The 24,971-nt window shown below is 37.6% G+C and overlaps 1 protein-coding gene across 3 annotated transcripts in view; it reads right to left on the bottom strand.

Annotated features, from left to right (window-relative positions):
- BEND6 (BEN domain containing 6) overlaps positions 1-24,971 on the bottom strand; it is a 52,012-nt gene that overhangs the window by 17,290 nt on the left and 9,751 nt on the right. For 2 of the 3 annotated variants that reach the window (XM_084889137.1, XM_084889136.1), the window contains exons 2-3: positions 10,053-10,269; positions 3,320-3,497 (exon numbers count right to left, since the gene is read on the bottom strand). In XM_084889137.1, the coding sequence (XP_084745263.1) occupies positions 3,320-3,497; positions 10,053-10,172 (298 nt within the window). In that variant the 5' untranslated portion in view covers positions 10,173-10,269. Of the gene's footprint in view, positions 1-3,319; positions 3,498-10,052; positions 10,270-16,242; positions 16,407-24,971 lie in introns of all 3 variants that reach the window. The other variant, XM_084889135.1, reaches the window with a different exon arrangement.

Below are 24,971 nucleotides of genomic sequence, written 5' to 3'. Positions count from 1 at the left end.
CGACCAGCTGCCTCTTGCACATCCCCCCACTGGGGATGTGCCCGCAACCAAGTCACATGCCCTTGACCAGAATCGAACCCGGGACCTTTCAGTCCGCAGGCCGACGCTCTATTCACTGAGCCAAACCGGTCCCGGCGACAATTCCTTTCCTTTAAAACATGATTCCCACCCCCTCCCCAGAGTTAACGATAATCTCAGTTTTTAAAATTTTGCTTTTTTTTTTTTTTTTTTTTTTAACTGCCTCTCTCATGTATCTCTAAACCCCCTACCAGAGGTGTAAAATCTCCTTTCAGTATGTTTTGATACATTATGTCACCTATCAATTTCAATTTTTTCTTGGAGATCTCTCTCCAGGAACCTTCCAAACCTCCCCACAATCTGGACTGGCTCCTGCTGGCTACTTGTCACCCCGAACTTCCCTTCATTCTGTAGCTTCTCTGGTCATTCTCATGAATTAGAACAGCTGTTTTCTGGTCACCATGTCTTTCTCTATTCACTCCCATCCCATTTTTATTGTTGATCATATTACAGATATCTCCCATTCCACACATCCTCCCACCCTCTTTTTCCCAGCCTCTCCCCAACCCCTCAGGTCTCCATTACCCTATTGTCCATGTTCACGGGCTATCATGTAAGTATATGTGTTTTTCAGTTTATCTCTTCTCTTCCCCTCTACCCTAGTCTCTTCCATGCCTCCATGCTTCAGGACTTATTTTTTTGATCAATTCATTTTGCTCATTAGATTCCAAAAATAAGTGAGATCATGTGATATTTGTCGTTCTCAGATTGGCTTATTTCACACCCATTTTGTAGGACCACATCCTCCATTAGCTTTTCTAAAAGAAAGCATGGGAAGTACATTATTGACAGGTTATAAGTTTAAAATATTATTTCACTTTCACACTTGGTTGATAATGTCACTGGGTATAAAAGTTTAGATTTAAATAAGTTTTCTCCAGAATTTTGAAGGCATTGCTTAATTATCTTAGGGCTTCCAGTGTTGCTGGTGAGTCCAATGGCTTTCTTGTTCCCAATTGGTAGTATGTTACATGCTTGTTCTTTCAGAAAACTTTATAATCTTTTCTTTATTTCTGGTGTTCTGTCATTTTACAATGATATGCCTTGGACAAGCCTTTTTTCCTTTTGTGGTATCTTTGATTGATAAAGGTATGTCCTTCAGTTCTAGAAATTTATAATATTGATTTTAAAAATAACTTCTCCCTCTTTTCTTTTTCTCTCTTTTAGGACCTCTTGTCTTTGGAAATTCTACTTTCTGAACTAATTCTTGATTTCACCAAATATTTTCTATTTTACTTTTATTGGGAGAAATAAAAATGTGCCTAATACCAATCAGAATGATTCATTAGAGAAAAACTTGATCACATAGGAGAGGGAGAATTTCTGTAGCTATATCCTTGATTAGGTGAAAGAGGATGGGATTTGATGCACAGATGGAGATACTGCCTGTGGCTAGACAACAGAATAAGTCATTCATGAGTGACAGGAGAAAAAGTGGAGCACACAAGTCCAGGTGTAGAGAGATGACAGTCTTCATATCCTGCAATTTCTCAATGAAGTAGGAAATGAAGTCATCAAGTGAGACTGAGAATAAGGGAGGAGATGTGGGGAGTTGGCAGGTGAGGAGAAAATGAAATGGCAACCGGGCGTGTGAGAGAGAGAAGAAACTGGTCATAGCAAGTGATTCTGTTCACAGACTGTTGAAACTGATTTGCTACTCTTTAATTTAAATTTTCTCGCCTATATTTATAACAAAAATTGGACTATAATTTTTTGGGTGGTGCTTTTAGGTCAAGTCCTTGTGTCAATAAAAGCAAGACAATAATAATAACTACCATTATTGAGCACCTAGTATGTACCACTGGTGATTTCTTCCCTTTATCTCATTTAATCCTCATAACAACAGGAAAATGATAAATTACCCCCATTGAGAAAATTGAAACTGGTGCTGAGGGTATGTAAAGTGACATGGTCAAAGTTTTATAGCTAATAAGCAGAGTTGATATTTAAAACCAGGTCTTTAACTCCAAAATCAATACTTATAGCCAGCAATGCATACTAGTTTTCCAGGTGTTTGTCAGTTTTTGTTTCAGGCTTTTTAATTTTATAAAGCTTTTCATCTTACTCTAAGTTCTGGAACAGATTATATAAACATAAGAGTTACCTGTTTTTGTTTTTGTTTGTTTGTTTTAAATCACAAAAACCTCACCAGAGAAAACCATCTGTTATAAAAATACAACATTTCAAGTTGAAAAAAATAAAGAGATAATGGCTTATTATAAAAATTATATTTCCATTCACATGTGGCTGTTTCTACTTAAAACTATAAAGCCTTCAGTTTAATAAATACTCCGAGGAAAGCAAATACGCCATTACTCTGTCAACCTCGCTCACCACCATATTCCATCTGTCTCACTATTTCTGACTCGAAAAATATTGTAGAACTGTCACCCTAGGCTAGGCTGCCATCATGTTAGTCTGGATGACTGCAGTACCTTTCAAGTTCATCCTCATTTTCTTTCTTCTGTCACTTGTACTCATTCTGCACACGGCAGCCAGAGGGCTTTATTTCAAAATGTTCTGTGTGTTTACTGTTTACAACAGAATGCTGCCCAATGTAGGAAGTAACTGCCATATACTCAGCTGTATAAAGTAGTGCGTGGTGCTTAACTACAAATGGAAGGCACACTTTTTGAAAAATAAACACATAAACACAACAGAAGATACTACCAAAAGGCATTATGCCAACTGGTTTTTAATGAGCTTATGCTGATCTTTCTCCTTTATAAGTCTTCCATGAATGTGATTATTTTCTCAAACCACTCCTCCCAACACCAAGACTAACATTTAATACATGAACTCTTTAATTCTAGTTGTTCTATAGTGGGTTAGAACAGACCCCATTTTCTAGTGTTTTCCTTAGCAAAGGTGACTGAGACAAGTATATCATGAACACCTTAACATATTTGTTTTGTTTTACTAATCTTTTCTCTCCCGGCCTACCAGTGAGTGGCATATATATTAAGTACTCAATAAGTGTCCATTGAACATTGTTAAATGAACACAATATTAAGCATTTTGTAGGAATAATTTAAAACTTTCTAAATAATAAACTAGCAGCTTCAATAAGGGTGCTCCCATATCAAATTATGCAATCATAGATTTTCTTAAAATGTGGCTTTTGTTATTTTTCTCTAAGGTCTTGATGTTCTTTTTTATTCTTGACAGCTGATGTGCAACACTTTCCACTCATAATGTACCTTCCCTTTCCTCTAAAGATGTCAGTTTCCTCAGCGTTTACCTTGAAGCATGACCAAAGACTGTCGAAGTCGGCTGTTCTCTTTCCGGGTGTTTGTCAATTTCTGTTTCAGGCTTTTTATTTTCGTGCACAATTCCTCCTTCGACAATTCTTCTAAAGGCTCGTCATCCTCACTGGAGCTCTCGCCGGGCAGAAAGGCATTTCCCGAGAATGGGTCTCTCTGAAACACAAGGCAGGCACAAGAAAAGAAGCTTCAAAGTGACCTTAATTAATGGTTTATCGCAGGTTCTGTATGCTGAGGGGACCTACGGGTGCCTGTTCTCTCAGGCACTTCCCGTCCAAGAGAGGAGCTGGGCTCTCACTAATGATCTCGCCTCAGCTTTGTCTTCCACTATCCAGGGGCACTCAGAAGAATATCAAAGTCCCATGCACGTGCCTCTTGAAAATCAGGAATCAGGATTCTGACGTTCTACCTACTGTCAGGGAGAAATACAAAGTAGAAAAATAGTGTAACAGAGCAGAGTCCACAAGACTACCTTTCACACCTGTGTAACTCATTCCCGTCCTCCATTCCTCCCCTCCTTCTTATTCACGGCCTCGCTGTTGTCATAGGACAATGTTGGGCTTTACTGCATCACAGAAAGGAGGGATAAGATTTCCCTAGGTCAGGGGTCGGCAAACTCATTAGTCAACAGAGCCGAATATCAACAGTACAACGAATGAAATTTCTTCTGAGAGCCAAATTTTTTAAACTTAAACTTCTTCTAACGCCACTTCTTCAAAATAGACTCGCCCAGGCCGTGGTATTTTGTGGAAGAGCCACACTCAAGGGGCCAAAGAGCCGCATGTGGCTCGTGAGCCACGGTTTGCCGACCACTGACCTAGGAAAAAAGCGTTCGTGTTTACCTTTTAGTTTTAAAATAGTCCTTAAGGTCAGTAGCAAGATAACACTCTGAACATACATGCACTTGAGTTGTAAAACCCAGACAGCGTTGCGACAGAAAAGAATTTTCTCAAATTACCAAGCTGTCATCTATATATATCCAAACTTGGAAAAGTGGAGCACAGAGTGGAATTGCTAAAGTTCCAAATCTAGAAGATTCAAGTGTAAAGTTTTTTTTTTTTTGTTTCTTTTTTTAATATGCCTTATAGTAGGAGAGATGAAAGCATGACATAAAGTTCCTGCTGCCTGGGAAGAGGAAAGAGCCTGGTGCCACGAGGAAGAGGAGCCTCGGGAATTAAGAACCAAAGTGGCAGAGAATCAGGTTCAGTTATCTTTGTTCCTCCTGCCCCTGCTCCTGCCCCTTGGAGAGAAGGAAGCCAGATGACAGGGGTAGGGATGATCTCTGAATGCATAATAATCTGGCCACTCAGTGTATCTATAATAATAAAAGTGTAATATGCTAATTAGACCGGACAGCTAAACAACTTTCTGGTTGTCCTTTTGGACAAAGTCATGGTGGCAGGGGCCGAGGCAGAGGCAGTTAGGGGTGATCAGGCAGGCAAGCAAGTGTTTAGGGATGATCAGACAGGCAGTCAGATGAGCGGTTTGGAGCCAGTGGTCCTGGATTGTGGGATCGGGCCTAAACTGGCAGTTAGGCATGTCCCAGATTGTGAGAGGGTGCAGGCCAGGCTGAGGGATACCACCCCCCCCCCCCATGCACAAATTTTGTGCACGGGGCTCTAATATATATATTAGAGAATTCATGCATGGGTGGGGTCCAGCCAGCCTGGCCAGGGGGAGGGGACATGGGCGGTTGACCAGCCTGCCTGCTGGTCAGACTGGTCGAGGGGACAATTTGCATATCAACCTTTTATTATATAGGATACACTGTCACCTCGACCAGTAGTTTGACCAGCAGGCAGGCCAGCCAACCACCCATGTCTCCTCTCCCTGGCCAGGCTGGCCAGACCCCACCCATGTATAAATTCATGCACCAGCCTCTAATATATATGTATATACAGTGAGTGGGCAGATTATTATACATTCAGAGATCATAATAATCTGGCCACTCAGTGTATATTATACATATGTGTAATATGTATATATGGTAATGAAAATTGCTATTATTATATATGGGCAAGTAGCTAATGTACTGACTCAAATATATAAATGCTAGTGGATTTGATTAAATAGAAATGAAGAATTTTTTTTTTTTTTTTTTTTTTTTTTTACTTAAGGATATCTTTTGAGACCATAGTTTTTTGGAGAGTACAGTAAGTCATCGCTTATCATTGTCAATGAGTTCTGCAACTTGAAGTGAAATGACATATAATGAAACCAATTTTACCATAGGTTAATTGATAGATACAAGAGTTAAGTTCCTATGGCATCTCATCACTGTTATAATGAAACAATGCTGAACAAAATGACATTATTTGAGGACCTGTTGTAATTAAAAAACATTAAAATATATTATTTGAACCACTTTTGGCAAGCTCCTACATATTTGTGATATCTAAAATCACTAGAGACCAATTTCTATAATAGATATTTATGCAAATCAATTAAGATCAGAATTGAAAACCACTTGAAGAGACTAAAAAAATCCAACAACAACAAAAAATAAAAACCCAGTAGAAAAATGCACAGAGGCAGGGACTGCGAGCTACCTCCAGTTATCGCTCTCCCATTCTCCTACAATAATAGGTTTTTAGGTGGGCAAGTATCTGTCAGCTAACGATTCTATCTCCCAGACTCCCATGCAGCCAAGTACAGCTATATGTCTAAGTATTGCAATAAAATCTGAGTTGAAGTAATGTGTACCATTGTTGCATTATGACCTTAAAAGTAATGAGCATGTCTTCTGTCTGTGTTCTCCTGTGCTGATAGAGAGAAAGCCATGATGGTGGGGGCTGTGGTCGTTACCTTAGTTCCAGAGAGAGAGGCTGTGTGATGAGGAAGGTAGAGCCACAAGACTAGAGGGATCCTCAACATTGCAGAGCTGGCATACCAACCCTGGACTGCTCTTGCTGTTATGTGAAAAGGAAAAAATCTTCTATCTTGTACAAGCCACTGTTTGAGTCTTTGTTATAGCCTTTACAACATGTATGATTATATATATACATATATTTTAAGTTAATTTAATTTTTTAATTATTTTTTTTAGAGAGAGAGGATGGGAGAGGAATAGAGAGATAGAAACATCGATGAGAGAGAAACATTAATTGGCCACCTCCTGCACACCCCACACAGGGGATTGAGCCTGAAACCTGGGCATGGGAATCAAATTGGTAGCCTTGTGGTTCCTGGCTTGACACTCAACTACTGAGCCACACCAGCTGGTCCAGACTTTTTTTTAAAAACATGTATTTTATTTTATTTTTAATTTAATTTAATTTTATTGTTTAAGGTATTACAAATAGTAGTACATGTGTCTCCTTCCCCCCTCCCCCCACTGACTTCCCCCTGGCCTCCCCTACCCCTCTGGCACTTGCCCTCGTCCTCCCATCCCTAGTATTTTGCATCTGTTGGTTGTACTTATATGCCTGCATACGAGTCCTTCGGTTGATCTTTTATCCCTGCAACTTGCCCCTACCTTCCTGCTGTAGTTTGACAGTCTAATCCAGATTTTGATACCTAGAAGCAGGATACCCCAAACCTGGTGACGTCAGGCTGTGAGCAAAAAGAGCACAGGTATAACATAGCAGAAGGCTATTGGCTTTTGTCCGACCTTGTTGACATATTTGGTAAAACTGTGGTCTGGGAGACCATGTGCTTACTAAGTCTGGAAAATGAATGATGGTGTGTATCAGTGGCTTCTTATTGGTGCTGACCAGAGTGCAGAGATGAAAGGTTTTTCTTTCATCTGCATTTAGAATGCAGCCTGCAATCTCAACCGACTGACAGTCCAGTCATATTAAATTTGTAAGGTTTGAGCCCTGGCTGGTGGCTCAGTTGGTTGGAGCGTTATTCTGTATATCGAAAGGTTGCAATTTGATTCCCAGTCAGGGCACATATCTAGTTTGTAGGTTCAATTCCTTGTCAGTGCCCCTCAATCGATGTTTCTTTCTCACATGGATGAGTTGATCTCTCTTCCTTCTCCCTCTCTCTCCTTCTCTTCTTTCCTCTTTTAAAAATCATTACACATATCATTAGGAGAGAATAAAAAAAAAATCTGCAAGATTTGAAAAAGCCAATTACTTCTACATCTAAGTAGCTGGAAGGTAAGGCTGTGACCTCAAGGCCTTTTCAAGAACTTCTTAAGTTCTCAGCGAGGCGCTGAGATCCATCCCAATGGGAAGGATCAGATTCAAGCTTTTTGGTTCATGAAGTCTTCAGGTAACTGCCAAAAGTTGGAGAAAAAAAGAGGCTGAGCACAGATACCATAATAAGAGGAGAGTTTTCAGGCTTGTTTTTGACCAAATAAACTCTCTGTCTGTAGTTACTTGTAATGGATCCTGAGTAAAATAAGAAGCTTAAAGAGCTATTAAGTTTTTGAGAAAAACAAGTTGCTAAAGAAATCACAATACTAGCCTGCGAGAGCATGTGACTATCTTACCCCTCAAGAAACCAGGGGACCTCCAAACCTGCACCAGAGAATTGAGACAAGGTATTTTCTCCCATCAACTTGCCCAAAACATGAAAGTTGGACATCAATGCAAAGTGTTAGTAAAAAAGAACAAGTATAGGAACCCCTCATGTACTGCAGACCGAAGTGAACATATTGGAAAGCAATGTTATGGTGCCTTGTCAAATGAACTAGACACAAACCTATAACTTACAATCCATTAATCACTATCCTAAGTATTTAGTTCAGAGAAATTCTCACACTGTTTCTTAAAAGAACATATATGAGGATATTTATTTTGTCAGTGTTCATAGAAGCAAAAGGCTAAGTGTTCATTAAGGAGGAAAGGATAAGTTAATATGGTGTTATGTAGTAGTTAGACACAGTGGATCTGATGCATAATAGATGTTAAAAACAGTGCTGATTGAAAAATCAGAAGCAAATCAAGGTATATATTATGATACCAATGTACTACTAAATGATGTACCAAATGATATATCTATAAAGTTGTTCAGTGAAGCATAATTTGTAAAAAAAAAAAAAAAAAAGATTGGTAGCAAGCCAAACCCATCATAGGGGACTACTGGTTAGATAAAGAATGGTACATGCATGCAGTGGAATAACATAGAGCTGTAAAAATGAATAAGATCTTTACATATTAGTGGAAAGATCTTCAAAATAAGTAAAACAGCAAAGTACAAAGCAACATCTCTGGTAAGTTACTTTTTGTGCAAAAGAAGGGTTAAGAATATCTATATTAATATTTGCTTTATTTGAATAAAGAAACACAAAAGGGATAACAAGAAAGCAATAAATGTGGTTTATCTGTAGTAGTGGGTTAGGAGGTGGGAATAGTATGGATGGGAGACAGGGAAGGGAGAGAGACTTTTTAGTGTTTACCTCTGAAATATATATATATGTGTGTGTGTGTGTGTGTGTGTGTGTGTGTATTAATGATTTCAGAGAGGAAGGTGAGAGAGAGATTGAAGCATCAATGATGACAGTGAGTCAATGATCACCTGCCTCCTGCATGCCTCCCTCTGGGGATTGTGCCCACAATCTGGGCATGTGCCCTGACTGGGAATTGAACCTTGACCCCTGCTATTGAGTCATCCCTTCCTGGCTTATATTTATATCATGTGTGTGTGTGTGTGTATACATATATTGCATATATGTATGATATATATATCCTTTTTATTTTTTATTATTAAAAAAACTTCATTTTTAAATTTAGCTTTCTGATTCTGTGCTTATGCCTCCAACACTTTTATAGTGATTTTCTGGTCCTCAATCAAAAAAGTATGCTTGGTCATGTCACAGATACATTTCACACACATGGAACCACCATGGGCATTACTGACATATTTTTGCATTTTAGACAACCTCATAAGAACTTTTGGTCTTATGACCTAAACTCCTTCATTTGTGGATTTTGGTGCTTCCCAACTTTCATGGTATAAAGATAAATTTCCATTACAAGAGGTTCAGGACAGCCTAGTTTTGTTATAGGTTGTATTATAGGAGATAGCCTAAAACAGTATGTCAAATGCTGGATCATTCTGAATGTCTCTAGACATTATCCCCAAAAAGACTGAAAATATTTTAAATCATGAGAATGTACAGCATATATATATATATATATATATATATATATATATACACACACAATATATATATACACACACACACACACACACAGAAAATACTATGTGTTATGGAGACATACACAAATACTTGTATTACAAAGATAAACAAATAAAAAGACACAGAATAAGCACATTGATAGATTGAAGAGAAGGGAGTGAGGAATTTAGCTCAAAAAGGAATCAATGAATAAATAAAAATAGGAAAGGCACCCTGACCGAACTAGTGATAAAGATGGGCTAGAAAATGTAATTAGAAAAAGAAAACAGAACATGTTGCAGAAGAGGTATTCCAATGTCTCCAACGTTTTTTTTGAAAGAAAAATGTATTTTCTGACAGTTTGCTGATCTTTAATTTCTTAGAACACCATGGAAAGTTTGAACAATGGCATAATTGGCCATTCTTAAATGGAAGCAGGTAAAATGTATTCTGAGTATGTTTCAAATTCAATTTTTTCAACATTAAAAAGAGAACATGCAATTTTATTCCCTGGTTGAGTAAAAAATTAAAAGGAAGAATAAATTAATAGAACAGGGGAAAGCACTAATACATTATGAGAGGCATTAGGGAATTGTGATGGAGCTAAATAATAAAATTATATGAAGGAAACAGAAAACTAACCTGTCCTTTATCCATGTCACTGTTGGCATTCTCTGAGTCCATTGTCTCCGTCCTTTTCCTCTTTCCTTTTCTAAGAGCTTGGGTTTTGGTAACTTCATCCGTTTGCAAGGTCGTCTGCATTGTATCAATTAGTTACCGGAGGTTTTCTGAAATTGTAGGAGGGAATGTCCATGTAGATGATGCTATTTCAGATGTAGCCCCAAAGTTAATGTTTTTCCTTAAAAACAAAAACAAAAACAAAAAGATACATAATATATTTACAACTGTATGTTTCATAATGGCAACAGCCGCTCAAATTACTTTTACTAAATGTTTCCCATCATTCTTTCTCTCACTGACCAATTTAGTACACATTTCTATTTGACTCAAAAATCTTTCAATTCATCGCTTCTCGGCCTTTAGACTAAGATCAAGTGTAAAAGTCTTTCAATTTCATCATCACCATCATCATGATGCAATGTTCCTATAATGTGATATGCACTGAGTTGTCACTTATAAAATAAAATAGTTAATTTCCCCCCATATTTACAAGTCTTTTTTCTTGTCAATCAGTTATGAGGCGTCTATAAGACAAAGTAGAAATGTTATAAATTTATGCAAACACTATTTCAGAGGACTGAAGTTATACATCTTTAGGAAAAAGACAATAGTGGAGATCTCACCAGGACCAGAATATTCCAAGGTAGATCAATATGAATTACTGAGGGTTTCCGCCCCCCCCCCCCCCTAAAAACTCTAAAGTTTTTCTTGGTATACGTGGTATAAGAATTATACCATAAAGAATGGGGCATGCCCTGGCTCAGTGGTCGGCAAACCACGGCTCGCGAGCCACATTCAGCTCTTTGGCTTCCACAAAATACCACGGCCTGGGCTAGTCTATTTTGAAGAAGTGGCGTTAGAAGAAGTTTAAGTTTAAAAAATTTGTCTCTCAAAAGAAATTTCAATTGTCATACTGTTGATATTTGGCTATATTGACTAATGAGTTTGCCGACCACTGCCCTAGCCTGTTTGGCTCAGTGGATAAAGCATCGGCTTGCGGACTGAAGGGTCCCAGGTTTGATTCTGGTCAAGAGCACATGCCTGGGTTGGGATCTCAATCCCCAGTAGGGGGTGTACAGGAGGCAGCAGATCAATGATTCTCTCTCATCATTGATGTTTCTATCTCTTTCTCCCTCTTCCTTCTTCGCTGAAATCAATTTTTAAAAATGGGGTAAAAATATCTTAAAGGCAACAATACATTTTAGAAAAATTTTAAGGGATAATCATTTTTCAATGTAGTTCTTAGGTCAAATAGGGTTGAGATGATTTAATTTAACTTTCACTGCAGATGATACATAGATGATGCATATTTGATCTTAACATCCTTATCACTTGCATATATTGGTTTGTTTTCATGAAAAGGTATTTTATTATAAACAATAAAGCTTTATCACCAGAAAGGACTGAGCTTAAAGGGACCTCAAGAAATATGTGGACATTGGAGTAGAAGGTAACATATACTCTTTACTGAATTACACTAAGTAATTATATTAGAAAATATGGCTCTTTTACCTATTTTAAGAGAAATTCATTATTCTCACCCCAACCATAAAATAATATTTAAGACTGTCTTGCCAGAATTTTATATTGTGATTTGTTGAAAACTTACATGAGCTTTTCAAATACATAAATAGTACTTGACTAACATATAGACTAGACTGTTATATCTGATTCATAAATATCAGAGACCTTACCTAAAATTAAGCTTTATTAATAATCTCAAAGATACAGCAACCAAGAGGCACAGACAGAGTAAGGAGAGGTCTAGAACATCCTACTGGCTTATAGGACCTTCCTTCTAACACCATATAGGTACTTTGTAGTCTAGAATAATAGCTGAGGCTTCTAAATGAGGTTTGCAGGTCACCGTGCACAGTGGGGAGTGTTTGAGTTGTGACACGCTTCTGTTGTATTTCACAGAGTCTAGCTTAGATGACGGTTCTAGGAATTTATCAATCTATAAAATCTAGGTATGTTTTCCAAAAGCAATCCTAAATCAGGGGTATACAATGAAGAGCATTCCATAGATGAAAACTACACTTTTCATAAATGTCATTAGTCTATTTACCCAGAGCGAGGTCAATCAACATTTTCTGTAAAGGGTCAGATGATAAATATTTTAGGCTTTATAGGCCAAGAGGTAAAATCAAGGATATTACGTAGGTACAGAGCTAAAAAGAACAAGTCTCCCCAAGTTTTTATTTATAAAACTGAATATATACTACTAATAATTAAGTACAAGTTTTTTTTGTTTTTGTTTTTGTTTTTTGTAACACAGGTCTACTAACAGGAATGGAATTTTTAAAAAAGCACATCTTGATTAATTGGCTGATTTGATCTTCTACTCAGTTACTGAGTCTTTCTCCATATCAGCAATAAGGTTGTTTATGATTTCTGTGTTCACTGGAGTAGCACTTTTAATTTTCTTCAAAAACCTCTCCTTTGCACTTACATCTTGGCTAAGTGTTTGGTGTAAGAGGCTTAGCTTTTTGGCCTATCTTGTTTTTTGACATGCCTTCCTCACTAAGCTTAAGCATTTCTAGCTTTTGATTTAAAGTGAGAGACGTACACCTCTTCCTCTCACTTGAACACTGAGCGGCCATTGTAGGGTTATTAACTGGTCTAATTTCAATATTATTGTGTCCCAGAGAACAGGCCCAATTAGAGGGAAAGAGATGGGGATTTGCTGGTTGGTAGAGCAGTAAGAACACACAACATTTATTAATTAAATCTGCAGTCTCATACAGGTACATTTGTGGTGCCCCAAACAATTATGATGGTAGCATCAAAGATCATTGATCATAAATCGCCATAACAGATATAATGATAATAATGAAAATTTTGGAATATAATTACTTAAAAAATGACACAGAGACAGGAAATGAACAAATGAATTACACTAAGTAATTATATTAGAAAACATGGTTCTTTTACCTATTTTAAGAGAAATCCATTATTCTCTACCCTAACCATAAAATAATATTTAAGTCAGTCTTGCCAGAATTGTATATTGTGATTTGCTGAAAACTTATGTGAGGTTTTCAAATACATAAATAGTACTTGACTAATATATAGGCTAGACTGTTACTTCTGATTCACAAATATTGGAGATATTTGTGAAAAATATCTGTTGTGAAAAAAACTGTTGAATATTTGTGAAAAAAATGTTGAAAAAAATGCTGATAGACTTGCTTGATGCAGGGTTGTCACAAACACTCAGTTTGTAAAAAACATAATATCTATAAAGTGCAAAAAATGAAACAAAAAAACAAAAACAAAACAAGGTATGCCTATATTTAAAAAATATAGAAATTTCCTCTGCCTTTGTATTGACATCTGAAAGACAATGGTGGAGCTGTAATTTGAACTTGAAAAGCAAATCCAATGCAAATCTGAGTCAGGGTAAACATTTCATTTCTTGTTTCAACTTTTGGCAGCAGGCTGCGTGTACAAAATAGGTTAACATTACTTGTAAGCCACAATTTAGTTGTTATTAGAATGGCTTTTCCTCCTTGTAAGTTTTGCATTAAATACTTGTTTTGTCTTGTAATTTGTTAATGAATTTATTAAGAAATATTATAAAGTCTGCAGCAAATCCAAAATTTCCAAAGCCATTCAGTGTTTCATAAGGGTGGTTGAGGGGCATTCTCATTCACAAAAATGTCAGTGTTGACCTTGAGTTAAAACATTTGCAGTAAAACATTTCTACTGTTAAGATAGTAAAATGTTATATAGCAAGGAAAATTAAAATATTCAATTTCTATTTATTAAAAAAAAATGCATGGAATTGACAGTGGTCAAGTCCACAAGAACGAAGTTCACTCCTGACACTATTTAGTCAATGATATATGATATTTTTAGAAATTGCCAAGGTGACCTTTAACTTTTTCTTTTTTAAATGTGAGTCATGATGGCCAAAATAATCTTGAAAAAGAAGAAACTTGGAAAAATTGCACTTCCCAATTACAAAGCTGTAGTAATTAAGATAGTTTGGTACTGACATAAGGATAGACACATAAATCATTAGAATAAAATGAAGAGTTCAGAAATAAACCCTTATATCTATGGTCAATTGTTTTTTTAAAATACATTTTTTATTGATTTCAGAGAGGAAGGGAAAGGGGGAGGAGAGATAGAAACATCAATGAGAGAGAATCATCGGTCTGCTGCCTCCTGCACATCCCCTACTGGGGATCAAGCCAATAAACCAGCATATGCCCTTGACTGGAACCGAACCCAGAACCCTTCAGTCCACAGGCGGATGCTCTACCCTCTGAGCCAAACAAACCAGCTAGAGCAGTCAATTGGTTGTTGACAAGGTTGCTAAGGCAATTAAATGAGAAGAGTCTTTGCAACAAACAGTGCTGGAAAAATGGAAAAACTCAGACATTTGCCTTATTTCTTTAATGAATTAGTATGTTGTTCCTCATGATCTCAATTCTTTGAGCAACTGCTTTTGTTGAAAGGCTAATAGTCTTAAGTAAGTTTATTTTTTCTGGGCACATGTCTTTAGCTATTGCAATCAAACATGATTTAATTAATTCATTATTGGTAGGTGGTATTCCTTTCTCAGCTGACAAATGAACCATTCAGAAACTAATTTTGGTTGCAAACTCATTTTCTTTTCTTTTCTTTCTTTCTTCTTCTTCTTTTTTTTTTTTGAGAAGAAATTCTGCTGTGACATTTCATTTTAAAATTCTATTATGACAGTTGCTGTCCTGTAAGCTGGAAATATTGCAATGACTGCTTATTTTGATAATGTTGCCATTTATCATGTTCTTTTATCAGAGCTATAGTGTCATTGAATAATACACACAATGCTTTGCCACCTAATCTTATAACAAAATAATCCATATTTCACTCAGCGTTAAAACACTAAGTCTGGCTTTCTCTTTATTTTTCTTGTTTTAACATGATTGCCATGCACTGATCACAAAAAATAAAATATATGCCACATTATTTATAATATGCATGACACTAAAACACTATCGAGTTATTATAACTGCATCACTGTGATTTGTGGACACTGAGCAGCAGTGCACAGTGATGAGAATGACCCATATGGTTGCTGTCACAACTACTCAAATCTGTGGCACAGCATGAAAACAGCCATAGGCACCGTGTGAACACATAAGTGTGGGTGTGGTTCCAATATATTTATGGGCACTGAAACGTGAATTTTATATAATTTTTACATATCATGATATGCTATTCTTATATTATTTTTTTCAACTATCTAAAACTAAAAAACATTATTAGCTTACAGGGACCTATTAAATATTGTTCAGTGGTTTTGGCTGGTGTGGCTCAGTTATTTGAGCATCATCCCACACACCAAAAGGTCACTGGTTCAACTCCCAGTCAGGGCACATGCCCGGTTGTGGTTCAATTCCCAGTTTGCTGGGGTTGAAGATAACCCCAGGGTAGGGGGAGAGGGAATGGGAAGGTATTTTTTGATGGGTATAGGGTTTCAGTTTTGCAAGATGAAAAGAGTTCTAGAGTCGGATTGTGGTGATGATTGCATAACAATGTGAACATATTTTATGCCTCTGACTGTATGCTTAAAAATGGTTAAGAGGCTAAATTATATCATGTGTTTTACCACAGTGAAAAATTTGGAAAAACATTAGTTAACAAAAACAAAATGCTAAAATTCTCTCCTGCTGATATGATTTAGTTAAAGAGAAAATCCTCAAGTTTCTTCATCAAGAATTTGCTTGAGACGAAACTGAATGAATATATTATATCTCTTTTATAATGACTACTTTTGGGTAGATTTCAGGCCATTGTTTATTATAACTTCCATAAACAGATAAGTCTATGTTTATATTACTTGCCTGTTAGCAAATTCAGAAGGGATGTTAATAATATTCTATTAATTAAACACTATGAATTCCTGATAGTAAAAAATTAGTAATCTCCCCCTCTTTAATTTTTGCTGATAGAAAGCATTTCATTAACTCCCTGGCTAGTTATATGGGTGAATTTAAACATATCCACATCCATGAGAACATCCAATATCTGTTGGATGAAGAACACAAGCCAATGTCTTTGAATTGGCTCATAGTAAAAAATTCATTTTACATTTTGACTTAAAACACACATGTACATACATAAATATCTAAAACAAAATTTCATGAAATATACTCACCCTTACTACATATGATGCACTTTCTCGGTTCCAATTATAACTATTGGATTTTATTTCATTTTTTAAAGTGCTGGTCAGAGCACATTCAATTGATTTCAAAACATGGGCTATAAGCCATGTTTTGAAAATAATGCTCTAACATCCAAACTGTAAAAAAATAATATCTAAAAAGTAAGACAGAGAAAGACTAAGTTAGTAACTAAAGAAAGCAAATGAAGTTAATAAAAATAGAAATTCTTAATGCATGTAGGTTTACTTTTAATAAATCAATGAAAAAAATAATGCAGAAATTCCAAAATTCAAAAGCCACCTCTGAGATACTAAGAAACAAAAGTCACCAAGCTTAAGGAAATCCAAATGAATATCAAAATGTAATTCAGGTATCTCATCTGCCTTTGGATTTAAATATAAACACTATTATGAATTAAATAAAAACTGTGAAAGGCAAGTATAGTACTACAATAAATCTTAAATACCCTTTTATAATTTTCTTTTTTTTTTTTTTTTTTTTTTTTTTCCAGGCTGCCTCAAGCTCCCAGCCACGTGGCAGGCTCTTCTTTTTAAATTTTATCTTTCTTTTTTTTTTTTTTTAATAAGTTTTTATTTTTCATATTATTACAAATGTTCCTTCCCCCTCCCCCCCACCATTGCTCTCCTCCACCAGGTTCCCACCCCACCCTCTGCCCTTTCCCCTCTCCCCATTGTCCTCGTCCATAGGTGCACAGTTTATGTTCAGTCTCTTCCCACGCCCCCCTCTCCCCTTTTCCCCAAGAATCGTCAGTTCACTCCCCTTCCATACCTCTGATTCTATTATATTCAACAGTTAATATTGTTCATCAGATTTTTTTTAATTTCCTTGGTTTTTAGATTCACTTGTTGATAGTTACGTATTTGTTGTTCATAATTTTTATCTTTGTTTACTTTCTCTTCTGAAAGAACCCCCTTCAGCAATTCATATAATTCTGGTTTGGTGGTGATGAACTCCTTTAGCTTTTTTTTATTAGTGAAGCTCTTTATCTGGCCTTCGATTCTGAATGATAGCTTTGCTGGGTAGCTTATTTTTGGCTGTAGGTTCTTGCTATTCATCACCTTGAATATTTCTTGCCATTCCCTTCTGGCCTGCATGGTTTCTGTTGAGAAGTCAGCTGACAATCGTATAGGTGCTCCTTTATAAGTTACTACCTTCTTTGCTCTTGCTTCTTTTAATATTCTCTCTTTATCTTTTGCTCTTGGAATTTTAATAATGATGTGTCTCGGTGTGGTCCTCTTTGGATTCCTTTTGTTTGGAGTTCTGTGCGCTTCCTGGACTTGTAAGTCAAATTCTTTCACCAGGTGGGGGAAGTTTTCTGTCACTATTTCTTTCAGTATGTTTTCGATATCTTGCTCTCTCTCATCTTCTGGAACCCCCATAATTCTGATGTTGGTTCGCTTGAAGTTGTCCCAGAGGTTTCTTACATTATCTTCAATTTTCTGGATTCTCTTGCCTTCTAGCTTCTGTGGAGGAGTGTCTTCTGGCTCTTTATGTTCCAAATCTTTGACTTGATTCTTGCGATCTTCCCTTCTGTTTTTAGGACTCTGTAGAATATTTTTTATTTCAGACAATGTATTCTTTATTTCTTGTTGATCCCTTATCATTTCTTGTTGACTCCTTATTAATTCTAGTTGATCTCTTTTCATATCCTCATAGGCCTTATCCATCTTTTCTAGGAAATTCTTGAAAAACCTTATAAGCGTAGATTTGAACTCTATATCCAGACGCTTTTTGTCCTCCATTTCTTTCGTTTGTGATCTATTTTGTTGTCCCCTTTCATAATTTTCAAGTGTTTTGGGTTGCTTTCTATACATTCCAGTTTTGGACCATATTGACATACAAGGTCACCTGCAATACAGAATATGAACTGGGGATTCCCCTCTAAGTGAGTTCCAAAGTGCCAGGAAAATAGTGTCAATGTCATTCTAAACATTCAGGGGCTTAAAAAAAAATATATTTTATTGATTTTTTACAGAGAGGAAGGGAGAGAGATATAGAGTTGGAAACATTGATGAGAGAGAAACATCGACCAGCTGCCTCCTGCACACCCCTTACTAGGGATGTGCCTGCAACCAAGGTACATGCCCTTGACTGGAATCGAACCTGAGACCTTTCAGTCCGCAGGCTGATGCTCTATCTATTGAGCCAAACCGATTTCGGCTCAGGGGCTGTTTTAAGTTTTCTGCGAAATGGACTACTAGTTTCAGCCCAGCACTAAGCATGGTGGGACATGGAAGAGGAATATCCATATATATAATTAAAAATAGTAATATGGATATTCCTCCTCCATGAGTGCCTTCACCAAAACCCAATATATATATTTTAGAGGAAGAGAAATCAAGATCTGATTGACTCTAACATTGGGTGCCTTCTGCGGCACCCACAGCACTCTAAAACAAGTGCTTGGATGGCTTGCTCTTCACTGTTTTTCACTTCTAGATAGAAGTTACTAGGTTTTACTAATGTCCTTAGGGAGCAATTTGACTCACTCTTTTTACTCCCTTTATGTCCAAATGACGTCAAACACATTTTCCATTTCCAAGATGTTCCAGCAATATCCTGATTAAAAAGATGATCAATGTACTTTAGGATGGTTGGGCAATGCTGCCAAACCATGACTGCATTAGTTAGATTGGATGGAAGACTACGCAGGAGCCTAAGAAATGCTAAGTATGTTAGAGGGACTATACATCTGAATCATTTTCAACTTTCCATAATGGGGAAGGAAAGAAAACAATCATTCTTATCTGGCCAGAGTTTGTGGATATAATTTTCCTGGAGCAAATTTAACGAGTAAGCAGTGACATCATGCATTGTCATGTATGTAGCTATTATTTAGAAAAGAAACTCATTTTTCTCCCTACACTGTCCTATGTGATATCCTCATGCTGACTTTTTTTTTTTTTTTTTTTTTTTTTTTTTTTTTTTTTTTTTTTTTTTTTAGCTAGAGGGTTTTCTCTTTCTTTTAATGATCGAAATGGAAAAGCTTATTTTTTACAATTGTAAAATTATTCATCTTCCTGACTTCTTAAGAATAAAAAATAGCTGATTTTTATTGAGTGCTTACCATGTCTAAGGTGCTGTTCTAAACATTTAACTTGCACAAACTTATTTCATTCTCATAGATATAATTATTGATACTTTCCAGATGTGGGAACTGGGGTCCCTAGTGGACCCTGACAACCACTCCCAAGTTGCTCACCCACAAGCAGGCTAAAGAAGGATTCTTTAGAGCTAGAAATTAGAAACTAATTGTCAAGTCAGCTTTGCAACAGATTCTGCCAATTCCAGTACCTAGGTGTTTTGTTTTGTTTTCTTCTTTTCTTTTTTCATTTGACTAAGTCCCTAATAGGGCTCTCCTTGCCTAAGTTTCTGCCTCGTCATCCCTTCCTCCAGAGACAGAAGTCTTGACCTGCTCAACAAGCTCTTCTTAAGACTGTGGTTCTGCTGACATGTGTGCTGGAGATCCCCTCTTTGCCCTCGCCCAGTTCCCTTCTCCAGTCATCTCTATTCTGCTTCCTAAGCCTGGAGGTTGAGGTGCTTGGGTTCCCTTGTCCATTTTCCAGCTTGGTTCAGCTAATGGGGTGTCCAGGCAGGACATCTGAGGGAGGGAGGACAGTGAGTTAGGAGATGTATTCTCCTGGCTCCCTCTTCCCTCTTGCTTTGAGTCTAGGACTAGTAACACTTTCACTATGATTAGCCCAGAGGTACAGCACCATTCCTCGTGGTTTCCCTATACTCAATGTGTCCTTCCCTCCAAACCCCAATTCATGTGTTGAAATCTCAACCTTCAAAGATGATATTATGTAGGTGATGGATCTTTTGGGATTATGGGAGAAACCTCATGAATGGGATTTGTGCTCTCATAAAAGAAGCTCCAGAGAGATCCTTCCTCCCTTCTACCATTTGAAGACATGGCTAGATATCAGCAATCTGCAGCCTGGAAGAGTGCCTTTACCAGAACCTAACACCTTGATCTTGGATTTCCAACCTCCAGATCTGTGAGTAATAACTTTCTGATGTTTACAGGCTACCCAGTCTCTGGTATTTTGTTACAGCATTCCCAACAGACAAAGACACCAGTCACACATGTTAGCTTCATCATCTGTCTCAGTCTCTGTTGCTCCTGACCTGATAAGAGAGCCAGGTGCTAAATGTCTACCTGAAATTAGACAGTGTGACTAGCTGACTTTCTTCTTGCTGTATTAAGGAAGAAGACTTCCATTGGCAGAGAGAAAATAGCACAGAAACTAGACTCTGGAAACAATGGGGACAAGCTTTACCTGCTCCATAATGTCACCTATTCCCATCAATTGTCTATGAAAAGCCTGTAGCCATGTGTGGAACTGTCTGAAAATTTGCACAAGAATGTAGATGCAAAACTTAGAGGGACTCTGGACAAGGTCTCCTATAATTCTAGAGCCTCCAAAATCTTTTCTAAGAAATACTAATTTTTGGAGTGGGCCAAAATGGCAGCATAGGTAAACACTATACTTGGTGCCTCCTACAACCAAATCAAAATTTACAACTAAAATACAGAACAACGATCATTCAGAACCAACTGAAATCTGGCTGAACAGAAGTCCTACAACTAAGGAATTAAAGAAGATGCACACTGAGGCTGGTAGGAGGGGCAGAGATTCAGGGTGGAATCATGGAACCAGGTGGTCCCACACCCACATGTGGTGGTTTGAAATCAGGAGAATATCTTGGCTGTGGAGGTTTTCCTGCCCTACAGCAGAGCCCCAGCCCAGGGTTCCGGTGCCAGGAAGAGAAGTCCCCATAACTTCTGGCTAAAAATGCCAACAGAGATTGTGTCTGAGTGACATGGAGGTTCCTCTTAAAGGGCCTGCACACAGATGTACTCAGACTCACTCCCTTTGAAATCCAGCACTGGGGCAGCAGCTTGAAAGGAACCTGGGACATTTGAGGAAGAACCAAATTGCCTGGAATCAGGGCAAGAGCTGAAGGGGCAGCTTTCTCCCAGACAGAAGTGCTGGCAGAGGCCATTGTTCCTTTGCAGAGATCTCCCGGCCAAAGAGCTGATGGACTGAGCCATATCTGAATCTCTTTTAATCTGGCTCACACTTTTCACTCTGCCCTGGTGATTCCCTGAGACCCTGCCCCTCCCTACTTGCAGGCTCATCCAAGCCATTTCCAGTGGCTTTTTCATACAACTGGTTTCTCTTGACTTATGCTTTGAACGTTCCTAAAAAAAAAAAAAGCTTTCAAATAAGCAGCACCTGGCCTCAGCATGCTCCATACCTCTCAATAAGTGAGCCCAGGCCCATCGCTAGCAGCAGTCTATCCTGGTTCACAGCTTGGCCTCTCCTGGGTACATCCAGGCTCAACACAAGGAGAAGCCATCTGTAGATTGCTTTGTAGCTCATGCTAGGTGGCCCCAGGAAGGGCATAGGCTGAGGCTGACTTTGCACTTACTGGGAGGCCTCAGAGCCACTGTACCCCGTGGTCAACTTCAACTGCACCTGATTACAGCCCTACCACCTCTAAAAGTGACATACTTAAGGGGCAGACTCAGTGAGCAACAAAGCTCCACTGAAACAGCTTCTGCATAGCAGTTCTTCAGCTGTAGTCACAGCTGATCCTTGCAACCAATTGGCCTGGAGGTCAATCCCTCCCAGTGACGCCGACATTAATCAAGGTTCAACTACAATAGGACAGTGCACACAGCTCCCACAGGGGCACACTTGGGGAAGCTGAGCCACTGGGCTCTCAGGACACCTAATACACAAGGCAATTCTACCAAGGCTGGGAGAAATAGTAGATCTACCTAATACATAGGAACAAACACAGGGAAGCAGCCAAAATGTGGAGGAAAAAAACACACAAAAACAAACATGTCACAAATGAGAATAGGAGAAATCGCCAGAAAAAACACATGAAATGAAATAGAAGAAAACTACCAGATACAGAGTTCAAAACAATGGTTAAAGGAATACTCAAGGATCTTTTTTAAAAAAATATATTTTATTGATTTTTTACAGAGAGGAAGAGAGAGGGATAGAGAATTAGAAACATCGATGAGAGAGAATCATCCATCAGCTGCCTCCTGCACACCCCCTACTGGGGATGTGCCCGCAACCAAGGTACATGCCCTTGACCGGAATCGAACCCGGGACCTTTCAGTCCACAGGCTGACACTCTATCCACTGAGCCAAACCGGTTTCGGCTACTCAAGGATCTGAATGAGAATTTCAAGGAAGTTAGTGACAACATCAAAAAACATAAAAAAGGAATAGTAAGAAATGAAAGATATACTAACAAAAATAAAGAATAATTTACAGTGGATCAATAGTAGAGTAGAAGATGCCGAGAATCAAATCAAGATTTTGGACCAAAAAACACCCAATCAGAAGACCAAAAAAAGAACCCAAAACAATGAAGAGAGTATGAGTTTTTGAGACAAGTTCAAACATACCAATATTCACATCAGGGGGTTTGCTGGAAGGAGAAGAGAGGGAGCAAGAAATAAAAAAAATCTATTTGAAAAAAATAATGACAGTAAACTTCCCTTACCTGGTGAAAGAAATAGACATACAAGTCCAGGAAGCACAGAGTCTCAAACAAGATTAACTTAGAATCCCACACAAGACACATCATAATTAAAATACCAAAGGTTAAAGACAAAGAGAAGGTCTTAAAAGCAGCAAGAGAAAAGCAGTGCCCAATGACTGTCAGCTAATTTCCCAATAGAAACTTTGCAGGTCAGAAGGGAATGACAAGAAATATTCAAAGTGATGAAAAGCAAGGACCAACAACCAAGATTACTCTACCCAGAAATGATATAATTTAGAATTGAAGGTCAGATAAAGAGCTTTCCAGACAAGGAAAAGCTAAAGGAGTGCATCACCAAGCCAGTATTCTATAAAATGTTAAAGGGTCTTCTTTAAGAAAAAGAAGAACAAATAAAGATAAATAAATGTGAACAATGGCAATACTGGTAAATGCATATCTATCAACAATAGAATCTAAAAAACAAGATAAATGAACAAAGAATTTAAATGAACAAAATAAACTGATGAATAAAATAGAACCAGAGGCATGAACAGATGGAACAGACTGATGAATCTCAGACGGAAGTGGGGAGGGGGATCAGGAAGGGATTAACCAAAAAATTGATATGCATACATACATACATTACCTAGGAACACAGACAATAGGGTGGTGAATGCCTGGGGTGGGGCAGGAACCAGGTGGAGAGGTCAATGGCGGGGGGGGGGGGGGGGGGAAGAAGGGGAGAATCTGTAATATTCTCAACAATGAAGGTTTTTAACAAAGAAAGCAATACTAATTTTTGTATTTTCTTCTTGTAGTATACTAACTATTCCCTCACCACCTTATATTTACATGTCTTTAACCTATTTATCAGAAACACGAATGCAGAGTTAAGCTTAAAGGAGAGTAAGAATCAATTAAAAGTTCTATTTTAGAATAACCACAAGTCATACAAATCACATTCCACTTTAGATTTTTTAATTCATGTGGAACATTTTATTCATCTTAAAAGCTGAGAGCAAGATGAGATCATCATGTTTTTTTGCTTTAAGTAATCATATTCTAAAACACTAATGTTTCAGGCCAATTTTAAAAATTCACAAGATGTAATAATTTTGATGTAAGAATCAATCCCTATGCATAATAACCAGGAGTAATTCAACCTTCAAACATTAATTTATCTTACAATTATAACATGAAAGGACAAGCTAATTTCTCTTTGAAATATGTACTCCATTATACCTTATATTAATATCATGTATTAACGAAATAACTGGTTACCATTTACCAATGTCTCTGTTAATTTTGTACTTTTATTGTTTCAAAAGTTTAAGTCTAAACATAATTAATGTGCTGAGATGCATTAGATAATTTACTTAATAAATCATCTTAAGTGGTTTGCCCCCTCACCTACTACCACTAAGTTTCTCTTCTTGCTCTAATATTCTTTTGCACCACGTTGAAGCAACATTTTAAAAAATGGTCAGCTACATTTCACATTTTTATCATTTCTCTATCTCCTAAGTATAGGTCATTAGAATAAGACATGAGTATATATTTACGAGGGACAGTATTTTTATACCAATAAATTCATAGATTAATGAAAAGGAAGGGAGGGTAAGAGACTATCTTCTCTCTGTTACTTGTCTTGCCAAGCCTGGGTATGGACAGTTGTAGGACAAGTCAGAACTAGGAATTTACTTAAGGGTGGAGAATGCAAGTATTAATCAAGGAAGGAAGGCCAAGAAAATGGAATGGATTGACTTAATCCCGCTGAAACCCAGACTGTTATAAAGCAAGGAGGATACACTGAACGGACTGTGTGAAAGCCAGCCTCAAGGTTCAGGCGTGTCAAAGACAGGGGACTCAACAGCAGTGGCATTTTGGGTCAATGCTGTAAGCCAGTGATCCTAGAGCAGAGAAGTTGCTCAAACAGCCAGGTGGAGACAGAATTTCAGGCAAATGTACATCCTATTCATAAGAAGAGAGGAAGGGTAAACTTGACCTTCTACCAAAGGATAGAAAGTTTAGTGAAATCCTATCATTTACTTATTGGTTAAAGTAAAATCTTGGAATATACTAGTAGATAGTTCAAGATAGTCTTCCAGTCTGACTCTCTTCCAAATATATTAGATGACGAGAGGCCCACTGCATGAAATTTGTGCAAGGGTAAGGTCCCTAG

The sequence above is a fragment of the Pipistrellus hanaki genome (assembly GCF_964339955.1).
Source record: "Pipistrellus hanaki genome assembly, chromosome: 7".
Taxonomy (NCBI): domain Eukaryota; kingdom Metazoa; phylum Chordata; class Mammalia; order Chiroptera; family Vespertilionidae; genus Pipistrellus; species Pipistrellus hanaki.
This window is presented reverse-complemented; position numbering and strand designations above follow the sequence as displayed.